Source organism: Chenopodium album, chromosome 23 (assembly GCF_948465745.1).
Source record: "Chenopodium album chromosome 23, dcCheAlbu1.1, whole genome shotgun sequence".
Classification (NCBI taxonomy): domain Eukaryota; kingdom Viridiplantae; phylum Streptophyta; class Magnoliopsida; order Caryophyllales; family Amaranthaceae; genus Chenopodium; species Chenopodium album.
The window spans coordinates 22,325,208-22,343,748 of record NC_137856.1 but is presented as its reverse complement, the minus strand read 5'-3'; the positions used below and the strand labels follow the sequence as shown (position 1 = coordinate 22,343,748).

Here is an 18,541-nt window from a genome sequence, read left to right as displayed (position 1 = left end):
ATAATTATTTTGGACATTTTATTTAATTTCAAAACCATAATTAAATAAGAGAAATAATAATTTCTGTTTTAAACATAATTCTGCAAATTGATGTATTTTCTCATGTAATATGTTTCCACAAACATACACAACTTAAAATTACATAATTTGCTTCAATCCAAGACTTTAATATGACTTTCATACCTTTGTCTATGGAAGGGGTTTAGTGATTTCTCACTCATAATAAAACTTCGCAGAACGTGACCTTCCGCCGGTCAATGATCTCATAACTGAGGCGATATTTTATATCCATTTGTTTGGATTTGTAATGTGACCCTGGCTCCTTTGTTCTTGGGCAAAGGTGATCCTTTAGTCATATTACATTTTAATCCGAACTTCCTCTAAAACTATCCGACTATAGTTTAATACACATATTCTAACATTGAGCATGCGATAGTGCTCTGCTTTGAACTCTTCAAGCTCACTGTACTTCTCCATACTGACAAAATTGTGCGTCTAGATCAAAATCTAGAGTCATCTTGCCTGTTTGGAGAGAACTTGCATTCGTAAAGCTCTTGACAACTTGTTTACCTTTAACACCATAAACTAGAAAAATTCCTTTAGCGCTTCTCAAGTACTCAAGGATTTGTTCTTGGTGACTTTCCGTATGCTTATTCTGTATTTGCTTGAAACTTGCTACACATGCACAAGTCATATGTAACAACTTGCTTTGTACATTTCATGGTACATGTAATGGTCCCTTTTGCAAAAGCATTAGGTCCACTGCCTTTACAACTCAACTCAACTAGCTTTTAAGGCACTGAGTTTTACTGAGTGTAAAACCATGAGACATGGGAAGAGATCCTCTCTTAGAATCTTGCATCTTGAACTCGTCAAGAACCTTATCAACATAAGTCTCTTGATTGGGCCCAGTCATCCTTCAAGATTCACTTTGTGGATTTTGATTCCCAATATGTACTCAACATCTCTTAAGTCTCCCATATAGAAACAATCTTTCTAACCATTGCTTGACTTATTCAAGCATTGATATATCGTTTCATATGAACTGTATGTCAACTACATACTAGACTAAGAAGACCAATTGCTCCCACTAAACTTCTTGTTTCTACAAGATTTCTTTTCATTCTTCCAAGGTAATCAAACTGTTTGATTTCCTAATGAATATTTCAACTCCTTAATGCTTACTTCAATCCATAAATGAATTTCTGAAGTTTGCAAAACTTTCTAGGAATTTCTGGAATTCAAAAATTTAGGTTGTATCATATACATCCCATCCATCAAGAACATTTCATGAAGGTGATTTTAATTTCCATAACTAGAAATAATCCGAATAGGCTTACATGACTAATAGGTTTGACCCTATTTGTAAGACTATCATGGACTAGCACATCTTTACAGACATGGAGTCCATTCTGGATTTCTTGGCTTTAAGCCATTTCCTGAGTTGGCACTTGTCCAAAGCTTGCTTGTAGGTATGGATTCCAACCATTCCAATAGGAAAATTTTAGAATCCACCTTTTACTAGAATTCCAACAAACTGTTTGTTTCAATCCTAAGTAACCTACGATAGGTATGAGCGACAATAGAATTATTCTCTTCAACTCATTGAAGCATTTCATTCTAGTAGGACGATAGAAGTCTCGCTAGTTGAATTAGCTTGCTTCGACACATGTTTGTTCAAATTAGCTGATTTCATGCGCATTCGTCTCTGATGTAGTGTTATCTACATCCCTTTGTTGCTCGTCTCGAATCTCATCGAGATCTAACTTTACTCCCACTTGGCTTTGTAGGAAGACATTTCTTTCTATAAAGACACTATCGCAAGCAACAAACATTTTGTTTTACGCGATTGTAGGAATAATACCTCTGATTTAGGGTTTATGATGTCACCTTTGTAAACATTTTACATAGATTTCATATTCCCTCAATCCTGTTTAGAAAAGATTATGTTGGAACATTTCCATCCTTTCTACTGCTTTGGTTAAGTTTCTGTTTAGTATATTCGCAATTGTTGTTGTTCTAATGCATATCCTCAAAACGATATTTGTAAATCATTAAATCTTGGATCGAACCATGGCAAGCAAAGTTTGATTCCTATTTTATACATACAATTTAATTGTAATGTTCCTGGATTGTGAACGAATTCAACAATTCCTTTAGATGATCATTTGTTTTGAGTTAAATATTTATTACAACAATCATATTGTGGTGCTAAATTGTTTTTCTCAAACTTGATTTTACATTTCATTTTTGGAATTTTGAACATTTCAATGATTCCAACTTTTATTTCATTAAGTAATTATCGACATATTTACTTAAATCGTTAATAAAAGCAATGAAATAGTTAAATCCTTTTGCTATATCTTGAACTTATGGTACACACACATCATATGTTTGTGTTCCAAAAGGTCATTTTAGCTCTTTTACCCTTTCAACTAAAAGGTAACTTGGTCATTATACCTTATCAAGCATGACTTCTAATTCTTAAGTGATTTATAATCATATAAGAGTAAGAGTCCATCCATAATTTGGATGTGCAAATGGTTTATGTGACCTAACTTTACTTTGTTATAAGTATGTTTGCTTTGAATCATCTAAATTTACTTTTGTGATCTACTTATATCAATGTTATAAATAAAATTAACTCATATCTAGCAAAATGAAAACAATTTATTACCTTGGTCATGGATCAACATTTGTCCAAGCCAAGTAATACAAATCAGTATTCAAAACAAGAAAACCGAAATATTGTCTCATCAAAAACTGGAAATAGTTCTAAATGTCATGATAAACTAATCAGAAATTAAAACTATGAAGCTATCTCTGGCCACTCAAATACTTCTAGTGCACCTTCAAGCTCCATCTCCATGCTAGCTTCACTTGTTTGCAGTTCCTGTGCAACATCATAATGTTAAGCACTGCAACTTGGTATCACATACCTTAGTGAAAGTTAAAATGATTATAACTTAATACCTGAGGTTGATGCTCCATTCTTCTTCTTGAGGAAATCAAGGTATTTCTGGCAATTGCGTTTCCAATGCCCCTTCTTCTTGCAGTAAAAGCATTCACTCTCACTTGCAACTTTGGGTTTTGGATTCGCCTTAGGCTTTTCAGGAGCCTTGGCAACTTGCTTGCCCTTGCTCTTGGCATTAGCCTTTTGCCCCTTCTTCTTGAACCCCTTTCCCTTTTGGATCATAAGAACTTCCTTCTTAGGTTCCTTAGGGATTTGTTTCTCAGCACTAACCAGCATTGCATGCAATTGACTCATAGTCTTTGCATTCGCAGTCATGTTAAAGTTCATGATAAACTGGTTGAAACTTTCTGGAAGTGAGTGGAGAATGATGTCTGTTGCCAAATCATCACTAATTGGGTACCCCAATTTCTCCATACTTTGAATTAGGCCGATCATTTTGAAAACATGATCATGAACTGTGGCACCCTTCTCCATTCTACAATCCATAATCTCACGATGAAGCTCATACCTTTCAACTCTAGCTTGTTTCTTAAACAAAACTTTGAGCTCTTCCATGATTGAATAGGCATCCAGGTCCTCAAAACGCTTTTGAAGACTAGGTTCCATGGTAGCAATCATTAAGCAAGTGATAGGCATAGCTCTATCATGAGCTTCCTTGTGCTTCTTGATATCTGCCGCAGTTGGATTTTCTGGCAGAGGTCCTGGTAATGGGGTATCAATGATATCCTCCTTACCCTCAGATTTCAGAACAAGCCTTAGCATTATTATGTTGTGATTGTTTTCGTCGGGTTTTTAATTGGGAAAGCTGTATCAATATTTCTGGGATCTAGATTTATTATGTTGTGATTGTTTAGTGAACTCTAGCGCATCATCAAACAACATAAATAAACCTAAACATGCATAATCTTCTAATGCAATAAAATATGACATAGTATGGCCCCTTAGTCCTAAGAAAAACTAGAAATGAAAATGCTCCCACTTGAATCATCATGGATCTTCATCCACCTTGCTCCTTTGGGCCTTCACTTCATGTGCTTCTTTTGGGCTAACACCATTTAAATAACTATTCTATTTACATTAAATAAAAGTTATGAAAAATACTCAACGGTACGCAGACCGTATTTAGATTACAAAAATACATCACGATACGCAGATCGTATTTAAGAATCTATGGGCCATACTAGTCTATATATAGCAACATAATATCATATATTAGAAAAGTGCCATATAATAAATCACTCAACATGCTTGTCTAAACTACAACATCGAATGTTTATAATAAAGTCAACGCATTTCCTAAAATATCTTATATTTTAATCATAATTAGATAATATCATATATTATTCATGACGGTTTATAAAATATCATATATTTAATTTAGTCATGAGATAGAATCAAATCATATTTTAATCTAGAAAGATAAAATCATATTTAATCTTCCATGATTATCCTAATTTAGGAGATTCTATCCTAATTACTAGCCAATCAAATAATTTTAAAATCAATTACATCCTAATCTAATTATGGGATAATCATATTATTTAAATCAATTATTATCCTTTTGGAATATGCTCAGAATATCCTCATCAATCTTATCCTTAATTAACCACTTTAATTTAGGATAATTATCAAAATAACAAACTAAATATGGATAATATCAAATATAACAACTTTTGAATATTTGATTTTATCCTAAAACAAAAAGATTTTATCCAAATAAAACCAACTTTATCTTTTAAAATAAAAGATCATATTTTGAAAATATTTTAACTTATCCAAAATAAAACCGATTTTATCCCAAAATAATTCGTAATTATCCTGAAATAAATTTTTAAAACAGAATTTTTTTTTTTTTTTAAAATTCCGCAACCACCAAACGCCGGCCACCGTGGTTGGCTAGCCGAAGCTAGCCACGGTGGCTGGCTGCCGTGACAGCAGCCACTGCCGCAAAGGGCAGCAGCGTGGAGCTGCTTTGCTGCTGGGCTGCAGGCCACCGTGCGTGGCCAGCCGAGGCTAGCCACGGTGGCTGGCTGCCTTGCAGCAGCCACTGCCGCGCAAGGCAGCAGCAGCACCAAGCTGCAGCCGTGGCAGCAGCCGTGCAACGGTTGCACGCTGCTGCCCACAGCCACCCTAGACCGCCGCCCTCCCTTCCCTCCCTCTTGGACACCACCTGGTCGGCAGCCGCCGTGGCTGCGCCACCCAGCCGCGGTTGCCGGCCAAAATAATTAATTTTTTTTTTTTTGTGTTTTAATTTAATTAAAATAACATTTATCCTAATTAAATTAAATTAGTCCATAAGATTAAAATTAAATCATATTCAATTTTAAAATAGGGTTCATCATAAAATTAATCCCAATTTAATTTTAACGTTTAAAATTAAATCTATGATCATACATAAAACATTTTTATGCATGAATCAAACCAATTAAAATTATGAAACATAAAACAAATCGAATAAAACCAAAGTCAAGCACAAAAATCATATTTTAGGGCTTGAAATTTTCGAAATATAGGGTTAGGGTTTTCGAAATTTTCGAAAATATTAGGGCATAATTCGGTCCTCTTTATGGCTATTTGAGCATAATTAAATCGCATTTAACCGATTCCAAAAGTTTAATCACATTAAAATAATAATCGAACCATAATTAAATTAATTTCTCCCTCTTAATTGATTATAAAATTAACGTGGACATCAAATAATCGTATTATTATGATCTAGCGCGTTAATGCAAGAGGCTAACTGATACCACTGTAGGAGTTTATAGGTACTACGCAGCGGATATAACATATATGAATCATATTCAATAAAGTACCTAATCCCAAGAATCGCATGCATAACACACAAGACACATAATCATACCTTTGAAGCGTGAATTCCACGAAGCTATTCGACAGGCAAATCAGGGAGAGAATAGAGCCCCAAGTGTTGCTCCTCTACTTAGTCCACGAGATTCGAACGAGCCGTCCACCAATACTAGATTGGTCGAGTGATTGAGGAAAACCGCAATCACCACCTTTTCGGACAACCGACCACCGCACGAACCACCACCACCACGAGACACCACCGGCGCCGGGAGGAGGAGAATGACGTGAGAGAGGGAGTATGAGAGGGGGTTGGTTTCGTGTTTGCTAATTAGGGTTTGATCTAAAATGATCAGTCAATTCCATAGCTGCAAACCTAGGCACCTAGTCTATTTATAATCTCATTATAATTAGACTAGGGCACGAAGCCCAATAGCCTCTCAAAGCCCCTACATGGCCGGCCACCTAGAGAGATGAGGCCCATGATGGGCCTCGTCCTCTAATGCTCGATCTAGCCCCTTTGTGTGACCTTATAGGATCCGTCCAATCGGGCTTTGGCCTATTTTACTAGTCCAAAGATCGTAAGTACCTCTAGCTATGGCAAAACGACGACCCAAATGTCCGGACTTAATTATCTCCATAATTTGATCCAATTATATATCTAGTAATTGCACACGACGAAGACATAACTCCTTCAATCTCCCACTTGTCTGAGCTTAGTGGTAGTTGGTTGATTACAAATGTGCGCTTCGGCTTATAATCGATTCTCCATAACCTTTTTTTAAGCCTTTGAAATTGATTCGTATTTATTAAAATTTGAACTTATATTTCCTACGTTCTTTTTTAATTGCAACATTTGTAATTTTACAATATTTACACACAATGCTTTTTTAATTGTTTTCATGATATCAACTTTTTTAATTTTTACAAAACTGTATAGAAAAATGCTTTCATGTTATCAACTGTTATAAAGTCATATGCTATAGAAAGCCTGTTTAATTTATTTTTTTCCCTTTTGCTTTTAATTTTTTTAGCCTATTTAATTTTTTTTTCTTCTCTTTTCTTAGCCTTTTTAATTTTTTTCCCTTTTACTTCAAAGAAAGAGTTCAATTCCCATGTAACCTCATTATATATAGATTTTTAAGTCTTTTTTTCCCTTTTGCTTCAAAGACTTTTCTAAACTCCCAATATCTCAACATATCAATCTAGACTCCTAATATCCAAACAACAAAATCAAATGACAAACTCATTCAAACTCATCAAACTTCTTTACCTTAAGTACTTTCTCTCCCTGATCTTCTTCTTCAAAATATTTGAAAACCCGAATGCTGTTTTAGATCCTCTTTTTCTAAATGTATACATTATATTAAGTTACATGTTATCCGTTGTAATCAGAAATTCAAACGTATGTATGCATTAAAATTTAATTTCTTATTACGTTCTTTTTCAATTGCAGCGTTTGTAATTTTACAATATTTACACACACACACTGATTTAATTTATCTATTTTTTTTTGTGATTCTTACGTTGGAAAAAATATATATAGTCAAATGGTATCTGTTAGATGAATTTAGATTCAATTCATCTAGAAAAATGCTTTCAGGATGTCTACATTTTTTAATTTTTACAAAAAAAGGTAATCTTAGATACTTATGTTATATAGTATGTGCATTGATAACCATGAAATCCCCAAAGTTGCAATTAAAACAAGATGTGAGACCTATATCTTATTATTCAACGATTCTGACACCATACTTCTGAATTCCTAGATATACCACCGTTCATGCATGATTTTATTTATGTATTTCATAGGATTATGTTTCATAATAAAGGATGCAGTTTTAGTTGCCCTGTTATGGAAGGGAATTGAAGAGAGAAAAAGTTTATGGGAGGGGGAGGTGAGAGAAAAATGAAATAGAAATAAGTAAAACCTTCGATTAAAAAAATTTTGTATCTATTTATTTGTTTTGATAGGTGAAATTGGTTAGAATAGGTAAACATCAGAATATTTACATGCCTCCGATGATCAACATAGTCATTGCTACAATTTAAAGTACAGTTCAGCACCTCCTTGCAACTAATAGCAAAGTTTAGTACCTTATTGCCGTGTTTTCTTGAGATATGTAGGTAATTTAAAAGTCAGAATTGTATTAAACTGTACTCATCCGCATTCTCCTAAATGGGTCTCACCTTAATTAGCTTATGCTGTGTAACATTATAAAACTTGGGATTATGTGTTGGGTTTTACTCTTATCTAACTATGAGTAAGGAAACAAACACTATTTCCGGATCCATGTATACTTTAAAAGATTAAATACAACACATAATCTACTCTAAAGATTATACCTTTGAAGTGTGCTTGTTCAACGAACGAAGCCAAGAACAAGAACCACAAGTGTATGCATCGATATGAACCTACTTATATATGTATTGCAACCGGCCAATGAATCCCCGAATTTGCTTCTCAGTTTTGGGCGGTGGCATTGACATGATTGCCTTGCTCTTGGCTGACTCTATCTCTATTCCTTTAGAGCTAATGACGTATCCCAAGAGTTTTCCATCCTAAGGTGACTCCAAAAGCACACTTAGATGAATTCTTAGCCTTTCGAAGAATTTTCTTAAGGCTACTTGATGTCCTGGATGGTATTTTAATTTCACAATCATGTCATCCACATATACTTCAACTTCCTTGTGCATCATATCATGGAGTAAGGCAGTCGTTGCTCGTTGGTATGTGGCACCCGCGTTTTTTAACCCGAATGACATTACTGTGTAACAGTAAGTACCCCAAGGTGTTATGAATGTTGTCTTCTCCATGTCTTCTTCTGCCATGAGAATCTGGTTATATCCTGCATATCCATCCATAAACGAGAGAAGTGCGTGATTCGCTGTATTATCTACCAACATGTTGATGTGTGGCAAAGGGAAGTCATCCTTTGGACTTGCCTTATTTAGATCTTGATAGTTGATAAATCATATTTATATAGTTTTATTTAGGCACGTTTTTGCTAGTTTTAGAGCTATTTCATAGTTTTCTTAGTCGTTTTTAGATTCATGTCTGCATAAGTTATTATATGTCGCTCTATTACGCTCCGTTTGTGTTTTTCTTAATGTTTCAGGTGATTTCATAGTCATTTGGAAGCTTTCGAAGTGTTTAGAGATGATTCGAATGATATTTTAATGGAAATCGATGGATCGAGTTCATTGATCGAGGGATTTATGCTCATGGATGTTGGCTCAAAGGATTGTATGCATTGAAAATGAAAATAGCATCCACGGGAGTCGCTATGGACCTTACGGAAGTGAATTTAAGTTAGAAATGGAGAAAAACGAAGGTTTGCAAGGTATCAAAAATGACCTTTGCTCACTCTTTTGATCATATCTTGAGTTCTACAGATTTGGTTGATGCGAATCAAGTTGGGGGAAACTAAACTTGAAGAGTTTTCCAATGATAAGTCACACGCCCCGAGAAGATTCCTAGAACAGAATTTATGAGCATTTGAATCTAAGCAATGTGATCAGGCAACCACAGGGCTGGCTGCGCGTCTGTCCCTCGCCCCCTTGAGGCTGTTGCCGCCATTGCCAAGGCGTGGGAACCACCCTGCGGCCGCGGGTCAGGTCGAGTGATGAGGAGTCACGACAACCTTGCTTCTCTCGTGCCACGTCATCAATTATCGTCCAATAGCATTATAACTTGTATTTTTATTTATTTATTTTATTTAAGATGAGGCAAAAAACATATGTACTTGAGAAGATTTTATTTTGCCTCTTTATGCTCTATTTTTCCAGATTAAACGTTTCTTAGTTTTCTCTCCATTGTTGAACCATAGTTTATTATTCTCCATTAATTCAATCATCGAGGTATTTCATTTATTCTTTTCATTCTTTATTTATTTTATTAATTATGAATTCAAGTCTATTTATTTCTTTTGTTTTTTTTATTTCAATTATGACTGAGTAGTCGTTTTCTAGGGCTAATTGAGGGAAGCCATGTTTATACCTTGATTAATTATGCTTAATTATTTATTAATTTATGAATTAGGGTTTGAATGATTCCGATTGATTTGTGCTTTATTGTTTGATTCATGTAATTGACCAATATCATGAGTTGAATATTTAGCTAATAAAAATTAGAATTGAAAGATCATATTTTTTTAGAGGGTTAATTACAATTGGCGAATTTGATTATGTTAGCGACCGAACTACATATGTTAATTCGTAAGCGTTAATTCCCGACCGTAGGATTAACAAGTGCTTTAATTATTCGACCTAGTTTGTTTATTAATGGATTGTTTGCATTTCTTGGATTGGTATAAGGATAGTGGACCGAACGTATTCCCTAGACTTTAATTTATCTGAGAACAACCTTATTTTCGTTATTGTTATTCTTTAGTTATTTAATTATCAAATCACTATTTTTGAACAAACTATTTTAATTGTTGGTTTATAAATAAAACAAGTATTAATATTTGGGTCAATAAGTATTCAATAAAAATGTAGCACATCTTCTTAATAAACCCAATCATCCTATTTTTATATATGGGCCAACTATTTTATTATTCAACTCCATAAGTTTTTATAAAGCCTAAACCTACCCTAACCCACTCTACACTATAAATACTCTATTTATCCCCAAATTTGCCACACAAAACTTAAAGGGGTAAGTTTTCTTCTCTTTTATTTTCTTTTCTTTTATTGTCTCTTTCCTCCTCCTTTCTTTTCCCTTGGTTTCACGTAGAAGTACAACACCTTTTCTTTTCTTTTGTTCCTTTTCTTTTGTTTCCTTATTCTTTTTCCTTTCTTTTTTTTACGTGGGAGCAAACCCACATACCGCATCCACCCACTACCGCTGCTGACCATCGGACCCCGCCACTGCTGCCTCCGGCCACTGGTACTGCTGCCGCCCAGCTGGCCTTTCTGCCATTCAGTCTTTCTTCCTTCCTCCCTCCTCTTGGTTTTCACATTTTATATATTAGTTTGAGTTTTATTTTTATTGTTTAAAATTTGTTTAATTAGTCAAAATGGAAAAATTGTCAAAAAGCGGTCCGCCAAAAACAAGTCAAACTTTTAATTATTTCTAAATAATACAAACTTTAGAGGGAATCTGCTTTAAATGAGAAAGTTTGCCTACAACCTAAATGATCGATAATTTTGGTTTAAAAAAATGATCGTTAATTTTTTTTATTTATTATTTTAATAAATCCTTTAACACGTAATTAACATTTAAACCATAGTTTCGTTAAAAAAAAAAAATTTAAACCATAGTTAATTAATAATTAACAGCCACTCAAAAAAAATTAATAATTAGAAAACCCACTACTCCCCACCACTAGGTACCAACCACTCTTTCTCCCCACCACCGCAGCTCCCCTCCCCCACTTCCAGCCCAGCCACCCCGCCCTGCACTCGCTTTCCCCCTCCCCAAACCGCCATCACCGAACTCCCTTCCCCTGAATCCCTCTCTTTTCCCACGGTCTCTCTCTTGTAATTGTTGGTGTTTGAGAATTTTGCTGTGATCCTTGTTTGCTTCAATAATATTTTTGAGGCCTGAATTTTTATTTTACTAAATGATACAAAAATTTGTTTTCTTGGTTATCTTAAAATGAATTTTGTGGCGCAATTATGGACTTCTTTATTAATACTCCAATGTAGATCTTCGATTATGGGCTTGCAAAGTGGCTTCCAAATCAATGGAACATTATAATTAAGCTTCCTGAATATCATTATGGTTTGAAGGAAATTCGGGTTGGTAGATTGTAAAAAATGATTTTTTTTTTTGTCGTGAGCCCATTGTTTATTGGTCGCCTGTCATTGGATTTCGTGGGTGGGCGAAAGGGCGCGCAATTGGGGTTTCGTGGAGGGAGGGGGATTTTGTAGGTTTTAATGGTGGGTGAAAGTCGGGAAAGGGAGTAGGAGGGATGGGGATGCCGGAAATGGGGGAAGGGTTGAGGCCCTGGCAGGGTGTGTCGAAGGGCCGGGCACCGGGGAAGGAGGATGAACACTGAACAGGGAGAGGAAGGGGTTGCTGGTGGGTAGTTTTTTTTTTTTTAATAATAATAATAAAATTGATATCTTTTAAAAAATAAAAATATTAAATAAATAAATAAAAATTCAAATTAAATTATCAAACCAATAAAACAATGACACATGTCTCATTCACCTATTAAGCAAGTCCCTAACCGGTCATAACTTGTTTCCGGCGGACACTTTACAAAGTTTGTATTATTTAGAAATAATCAAAAGTTTGACTTGTTTTTGGTGGACCGCTCAAATTTTGTATTATTTTTGACAATTTTTCCTATCAAAATTATGTTTTAAAGGTTTTATGCTAATTTTCAAATTATTATTAGGATTATTATTTTCAGATTTTGATATGATTAAAGTTAGAGTTATGTAGACACCCAATTGTGTCTCCCCAAAACCAAACCCAGTGATGAATACCTTTCGTGTCGAATCATAATCAAATGAAGTGAAAGTGTTAAAAGTCTAGTGTTGCGGTTAGTTTTGGTTAAAATCTTTCTTTCTGTTTTTGAAAACCAACTCTATTTTATGAAAATAGTCAATCCAATTTAGTTTTATCCATAATAAGGGTCCAATAATAGTGTAGTTGGATAGGGCTCAAAAAGAGCTTTCCAACAATATATTATAAGCCCAATTCCGATGAATAATGAGGAAGTTATGACCAAAATACTATACTGGGCTTGGTTTGATTCTTACATGCGGCCCAATGATCTAGGGGAGGGCCTATTGTTATTCTTAAAGCTTGATTATAGTCTTCTAGAATCATCTAGAAGGTTCTTTTTTATCCTAGTAGAATTAGGGTTGATAATTATGTGTATGAGTTTTACTTGGAATAAAATAATGTTTTATATGAAAATACGTTTTTAGCCTTCGTACGAACTTTACGATTCAATTCTATTGATAAGGGGACTCCGTACTAAAAGCGCATTGAAAACCACTTTCGTTGCCTGGTGACAGACTCTGTCGCCGACGAAGTGGAGTTTTATTCCTTTTCAAACTTTAACTATATTCTATCGATTTTCGGACAATTTTCCTATAAATAGGGTCCATGGACCTCCGTTTTGAATAATCTACAATCACCTAATTATCTCTCTTTTCTCTCGAACATTATAGCTTTCTTTCTCTCTCTTTCTAAACTATCTTTTACAAACACAATACCGCATTCACAAGATCTAGAAACACCTAGCCAAGTTTGAAGTTGCCTTCGCCCTATACGTGAAAGGTTGATACCTTCTGCGGGTTTGGTCCCAAATCCAGTCTAAACTTTTTAACTCTTTCTTTCAATTATTTGATTTAATTCTTTGATTTATTATTTTCATTGAAGTTTACTAACTCGTGAATTTTGTTATTAGAAAGAGGTACGATGCATCAAAGTATGTAATCTTATTGCTCTATTCTTGTAGAAAGCATGTTTATTATTTTATAAATTCTTAGTATCATGTTAGGATGTTATTATTTCTTTCTAGAATCATGTTTAGGGTGCCTTTTATTCTTTCTAATAGCATGTTAGTATCATGTTAGGCTTAAGCTTTGATCTTTATTGTTTAGTGACATGCTAGGATTTGTTATTAATCTTGTTAGTATCATGCCTAGGATCTTGCTATTGTTATTAAGCTTTATTGTTAACCTGATTGTTATTATGATGATTATCATTATGTTGCTTGATATTTATTGTTATTGCTTGATCACGCCTTTTATGCATGTTTAAAGGGAATTTGAACTTGAGATCATGCTTAATAAGATCATTAATAATTTGGTTTAGGCTAATATGATTTTAATTCAAGTGATCGCCAATAATAGTTTTATTATTGCATTAATATTCAACCAACATAGATTAAACAAGTTTAGGGTTAATATAATGATTGCATGTGTAATACCCGAGATTTTAAAACCTGATTTATTATACGCTAATATTTATTTTATTAGCTTAATTAAAGTTTTGTCTCTGTTTTAACAAGAACGAATGTTTTAATCTTGAATTTTATTTTAATATTATATTATTTCAGAAGCTAATTTTAAGGAAATTAAATTATTATTTTACAGTTTATTTTCGGTCCGTAAAATATTTAAAGATTTTGTATCAAAATTTGTATTTCTTTTATACGAAATAGTGAAATGATACAAAATATATATAAACAAAACTCCCCTCCTAACTTCCCCGAGCTCTTTCCTTCACGATTAAGTTATGAGGATTAACATTAGTTTACTTCTCCTATTCATTGTTTCCTAGTGTCTTGCCAAACCAATCAAGGATAATTGATTAGAATTTTGCCACCTTACCTTGAGCTTATCCTACTCCTTCAAGGTTAAGGAATGAAAGGAACAAGAAGACAAATTCCACCTCTTCAATTATCACCTTCAAGGTTAAGTAAGTAAGGATGAAGTTTAGTCTAACCTTACTTGCCTTCTATTGGCTACTCCATCTTTTCCCAAATACTACACAACAAATGATGAGAATATCAATATATATATATTGCTAATCCTAGTTTTTCTTTTTCATCACTTGCAAGTTCTAGTTATAAGTGAACAAATATCCCATAAATTCCAACCCAAATATTACCACCGTCATCTTCTCTTCCTAGACCGTTGCTGTCACCTTTCCCCACGGACGACCAGTCGTGCTGTTTCCCCCTCCTTTCGTTGTTCTACTTTTGCCGAGACCGTTAGGGACCAAATTCTTAACCTTGGTTTTAAGAGTACCCAAAGTAAGATAAATTCTTTGTCTTTGTACGTAGTTTTTAATTTGGGTAGTATATCTAGTTGTTTTCTAAATAGTCAAGTGTCATGTATTACTACTTACGTAGTACTAGCTAGCTATTTCTAAAAGAAAATGAGTTTTAGATTGCTTTCATACTAAAATGATTTAAGGATTTCATAGTTTTAGTCATTTTACCTACTAATGCAATAATTTATATTTTTAAGAGGAATCGGACCTCGGAGCTCAGTAAGAACGATAAGATAAAAGCTAACAGGAAGGTTATCGGACTGTAAATCGAGGTAACGGCTATTGCTAGTACCCGCAATTCCCTTGAAATGTGTTTATAAAAGCATGATGCCACTTTTGAAAGTTATTTGTATCTATGGATTTAATGACTTGCGGGATGATGAACGTGTTTATGTTAATGTAATTCAGTCTTATGATTTATATGAATGATTTTATGGATATACGTTGTTTTATTGATCTTTGGATCTCACGAAAGTATGTTATGAATCTATGAATGATCTATGTAAAAGTTACATAACATGATAAATAACAGTGAAAGACCTAGTCTGTCTGGCAGTATATGTTTACAGGTTACTTCTCGGTCATGCATGTACCCATGGGGCATTAGCCCAACTATGTCGAGCATATGCTCTATGTTATGGGCACCGGCCCATCGCGGAAGACATTCCGCCATGTCATACTTGCCAGCGACTAGCATGTTAATATGAACGTTATATATATCATTATATGAATTTTATTAAATGTTTTAAGATATTCCATTCTCCCTGTTTTGTTAACTAAAATGAATTGAAATGATGTTACACTACTAGAGTAGTTCGTTACTGAGTCTTCGGCTCACCCGTTTTTACGTTTTTATGTTTTAGGTACTGCTGGGGATGATGGAGACGAGTGATAGCGAGGATTTTACTTTCAGTTATCACTTAATAGTAGTTATAGTTTTAAGTTGTTTAATTTGAATAGTAAGACTAAGCTACTTAGTAAAGTTTGAGATAAGATAGGATTTTCTATTATAAAAATTAAGAATAATATTTGTTATAAATAGATTACTATATTTTATAAATCAAGTTTGTTAATTAAGCATGTTTGTTGCCTTGTAAATCTCGTGAGGGATTTACGGCAGTGACGTCCCGACCATGTTAGGTTAATTCCGCTGTTAAGATTCTCTTAATAATTGATTTAGAGGTCGGGGCGTTACAGTGTGGTATCAGAGCAATGGTTCCTGTGAAACCCTAATGGTTTTACATTTATATATAGAGTTTATTAGATTTTTTTTAGATTAAGATCACTAGCTAATAAAATGTGGTAAAAAAAATGAATTGAGTGTGAGTGTAGGAACGGGATCAAGGGGCTTATTTTTCCATTTTTAGTTTTCTTAATCACATTTGATGTGCAGAATGGCAAGTTACAAGGGAGCTACCGATGCCTCCAAAGGAACCCAGAACGATGTTTTTATAAGGAATGAAATGGTCCACGAAGAAAATTTCCATGAGGAAAACAACGAGGAGCCACCCTTAAAAGAGTATGAAGAAAGAATGGGATGACTTGAGAATGTGAGTACGCTATTAGCTGAACTAGTTCAGGATTCCAGGAAAAAGAAAAATACGAATGAGGAAGATAGTGCGTCGATGTTTAAAAAGTTTTCATCCCTTAACCCACCATCATATGATGGTAAGCCTGATCCTGTCGAGTTTGAAGATTGGATTAACCGGATGGATCAGTTGTTCGAGACCTTGCGATGCCCTGATCGGATGAAAGTTGACTTTGCTATATTTTATCTCACTAGTCAAGCAAGTTTATGGTGGAAGGTCAACAAAGAAAGGAAGGATGAGCTTGGATTTAGTTGGGCCAAACTCCAAGAGTTGATGCGAGATAGGTTTTATCCATTGTCCTTGAGGAGACAAAAGGAAGATGAATTCCTCCACTTACAAGAAGGAACCATGAGTGTGTTGGATTACGCAAACAAATTCATGGAGTTATCAAGGTTTGCACCAGAGTTAGTGTCAACGGAACAATCTAGGATGAATCGTTTCGAACGAGGTCTCCATTTGAAATATCAGGACAGACTATCATCTCAACGATTTACTTCTTATCAAGATATGGTTGACGTTACAGTAAATGTGGACAGGGTTGTATTACTTCGAGAGGCACAGAATGTTGGCTATAAGAGGAGGAATGATAACCAAAACCAAGGAGGAACAAAGAGGCCAAACCAAAGTCAACAAGGGGGTTACCCTGGTAATAGAGGACAAGGTCAGCAAGGAGGGAACAAAAATCAGAATAATAGATCTCAAGTAGTGTGTACTAAATGTGGAAGGAGAAGCCATACTGAAAATGAATGTCGTGTCGGTACCAATACTTGCTACCGATGTGGGAGTCCTGGTCATTATATTAAGGATTGTCCTAAGTCCATAACAATTTCACCAATTCCAAAGGGACCAGCTCTATCTGGTGCAGATCGGGGAAGGAACAACACCAACATAGGAGGCACAAACCGAAATCTACCTCGACCACCAACAACTGGAAGAGTTTATGTGATGAGACAGGATGAGGCAGACAATGATGACACTGTGATCACTGGTACTTTCTCTATCCATTCTTCACATGCTTATGTTCTCTTTGATTCTGGAGCATCACATTCTATTTCCCCAATATTTGCCAAAAGTTTTCCATTGAAACCATATTATGACTTTCTTGGCATGAGTGTTTCCCTCCCTACTGGAGAAACTGTAAAATGTGGAACCATGTATAGAGACTGTCCAATTATCTTAGAGAGAGCCGAATTCCGAGCTAATTTGATAGCTTTTGACCTATCTGATTTTGACATAATTCTTGGTATGGATTGGTTAACAAAGCATGAGGCCAAAATTGATTGTGTAGAGCAAAGTTTAACCCTTAAGGCTTCAAATGAAGAAAGGATATCCTATCAAAAGTTTGAAAGAAAACCAAAGATCCAAATTGTCTCTGCTTTGAAAGCTCACCAGATTGATAAGAGGATATGTGGTTATCTTTGTAGTGTGTTTGACTTAAACCCATCTGAATCATTAGTAACTAACATTCCTATAGTTTGTGAGTACCCAGAAGTCTTTCCAGAAGAGATACTTGGCATGCCACCACCAAGAGAATTAGACTTTACCATCGAGTGAATTCCAGGATCGACTCTTATTTCTAAAGCACCATATAGGATGGCACCAACTGAATTACAAGAATTGAAGAAACAATTAGATGAGTTTCTTGAGAAAGGATACATTCGACCAAGTGTGTCACCTTGGGGAGCCCCAGTCTTGTTTGTGAAGAAAAAGGATGGAAGTTTGAGGTTATGTGTCGATTATAGAGAGCTAAACAAGATCACAATCAAGAACAAATACCCTTTACCTCGCATTGATGATTTATTTTACCAACTTCGAGGTGCAAAAGTATTCTCAAAGATTGATTTGAGGTCTGGATATCACCAACTCCGCATTAAATCTGAAGATGTTCCAAAAACTGCCTTTAGAACGCGATATGGTCATTATGAGTTTGTTGTAATGCCATTTGGGTTAACTAATGCACCAGCGGTGTTTATGGATTTGATGAACCGTATTTTTAAACCATACCTCGATAAGTTTGTTGTTGTTTTTATTGATGACATTTTGGTCTATTCCAAGAATAATGAGGAACATGAGGAACATTTGAGAATAGTGTTAGATACCTTGATCAAGAATCAGTTATATGCAAAATTAACAAAGTGCGAGTTTTGGCTAAAGGAAATATCATTTCTGGGGCACATTATTTCTGATAAGGGAATATCTGTAGATCCTGAGAAAATAAAAGCAATTGTGGAATGGCCTAGACCAACCAACGTTCCTGAAGTACGAAGTTTTATGGGCTTAGCTGGATATTATAGAAGATTTGTTAAAGACTTTTCCAAGCTTGCATTACCTATAACTCGACTTGTGAGGAAAAATACCAAGTTTATTTGGGATAAAGATTGTGAGTCTGCATTTCAGGAACTTAAAAAACGTCTCACTACTGCTCCTATT

The 18,541-nt window shown here is 34.8% G+C and overlaps 1 protein-coding gene across 1 annotated transcript; it reads left to right on the top strand.

Moving 5' to 3' along the window:
• Positions 1-16,147: 16,147 nt before the first annotated feature.
• On the top strand, positions 16,148-17,665 carry LOC145607138 (uncharacterized). The gene has a single exon (XM_081662889.1). It carries the CDS (start codon positions 16,148-16,150, stop codon positions 17,663-17,665), a length of 1,518 nt encoding a protein of 505 aa, XP_081519015.1.
• Positions 17,666-18,541: the final 876 nt, after the last annotated feature.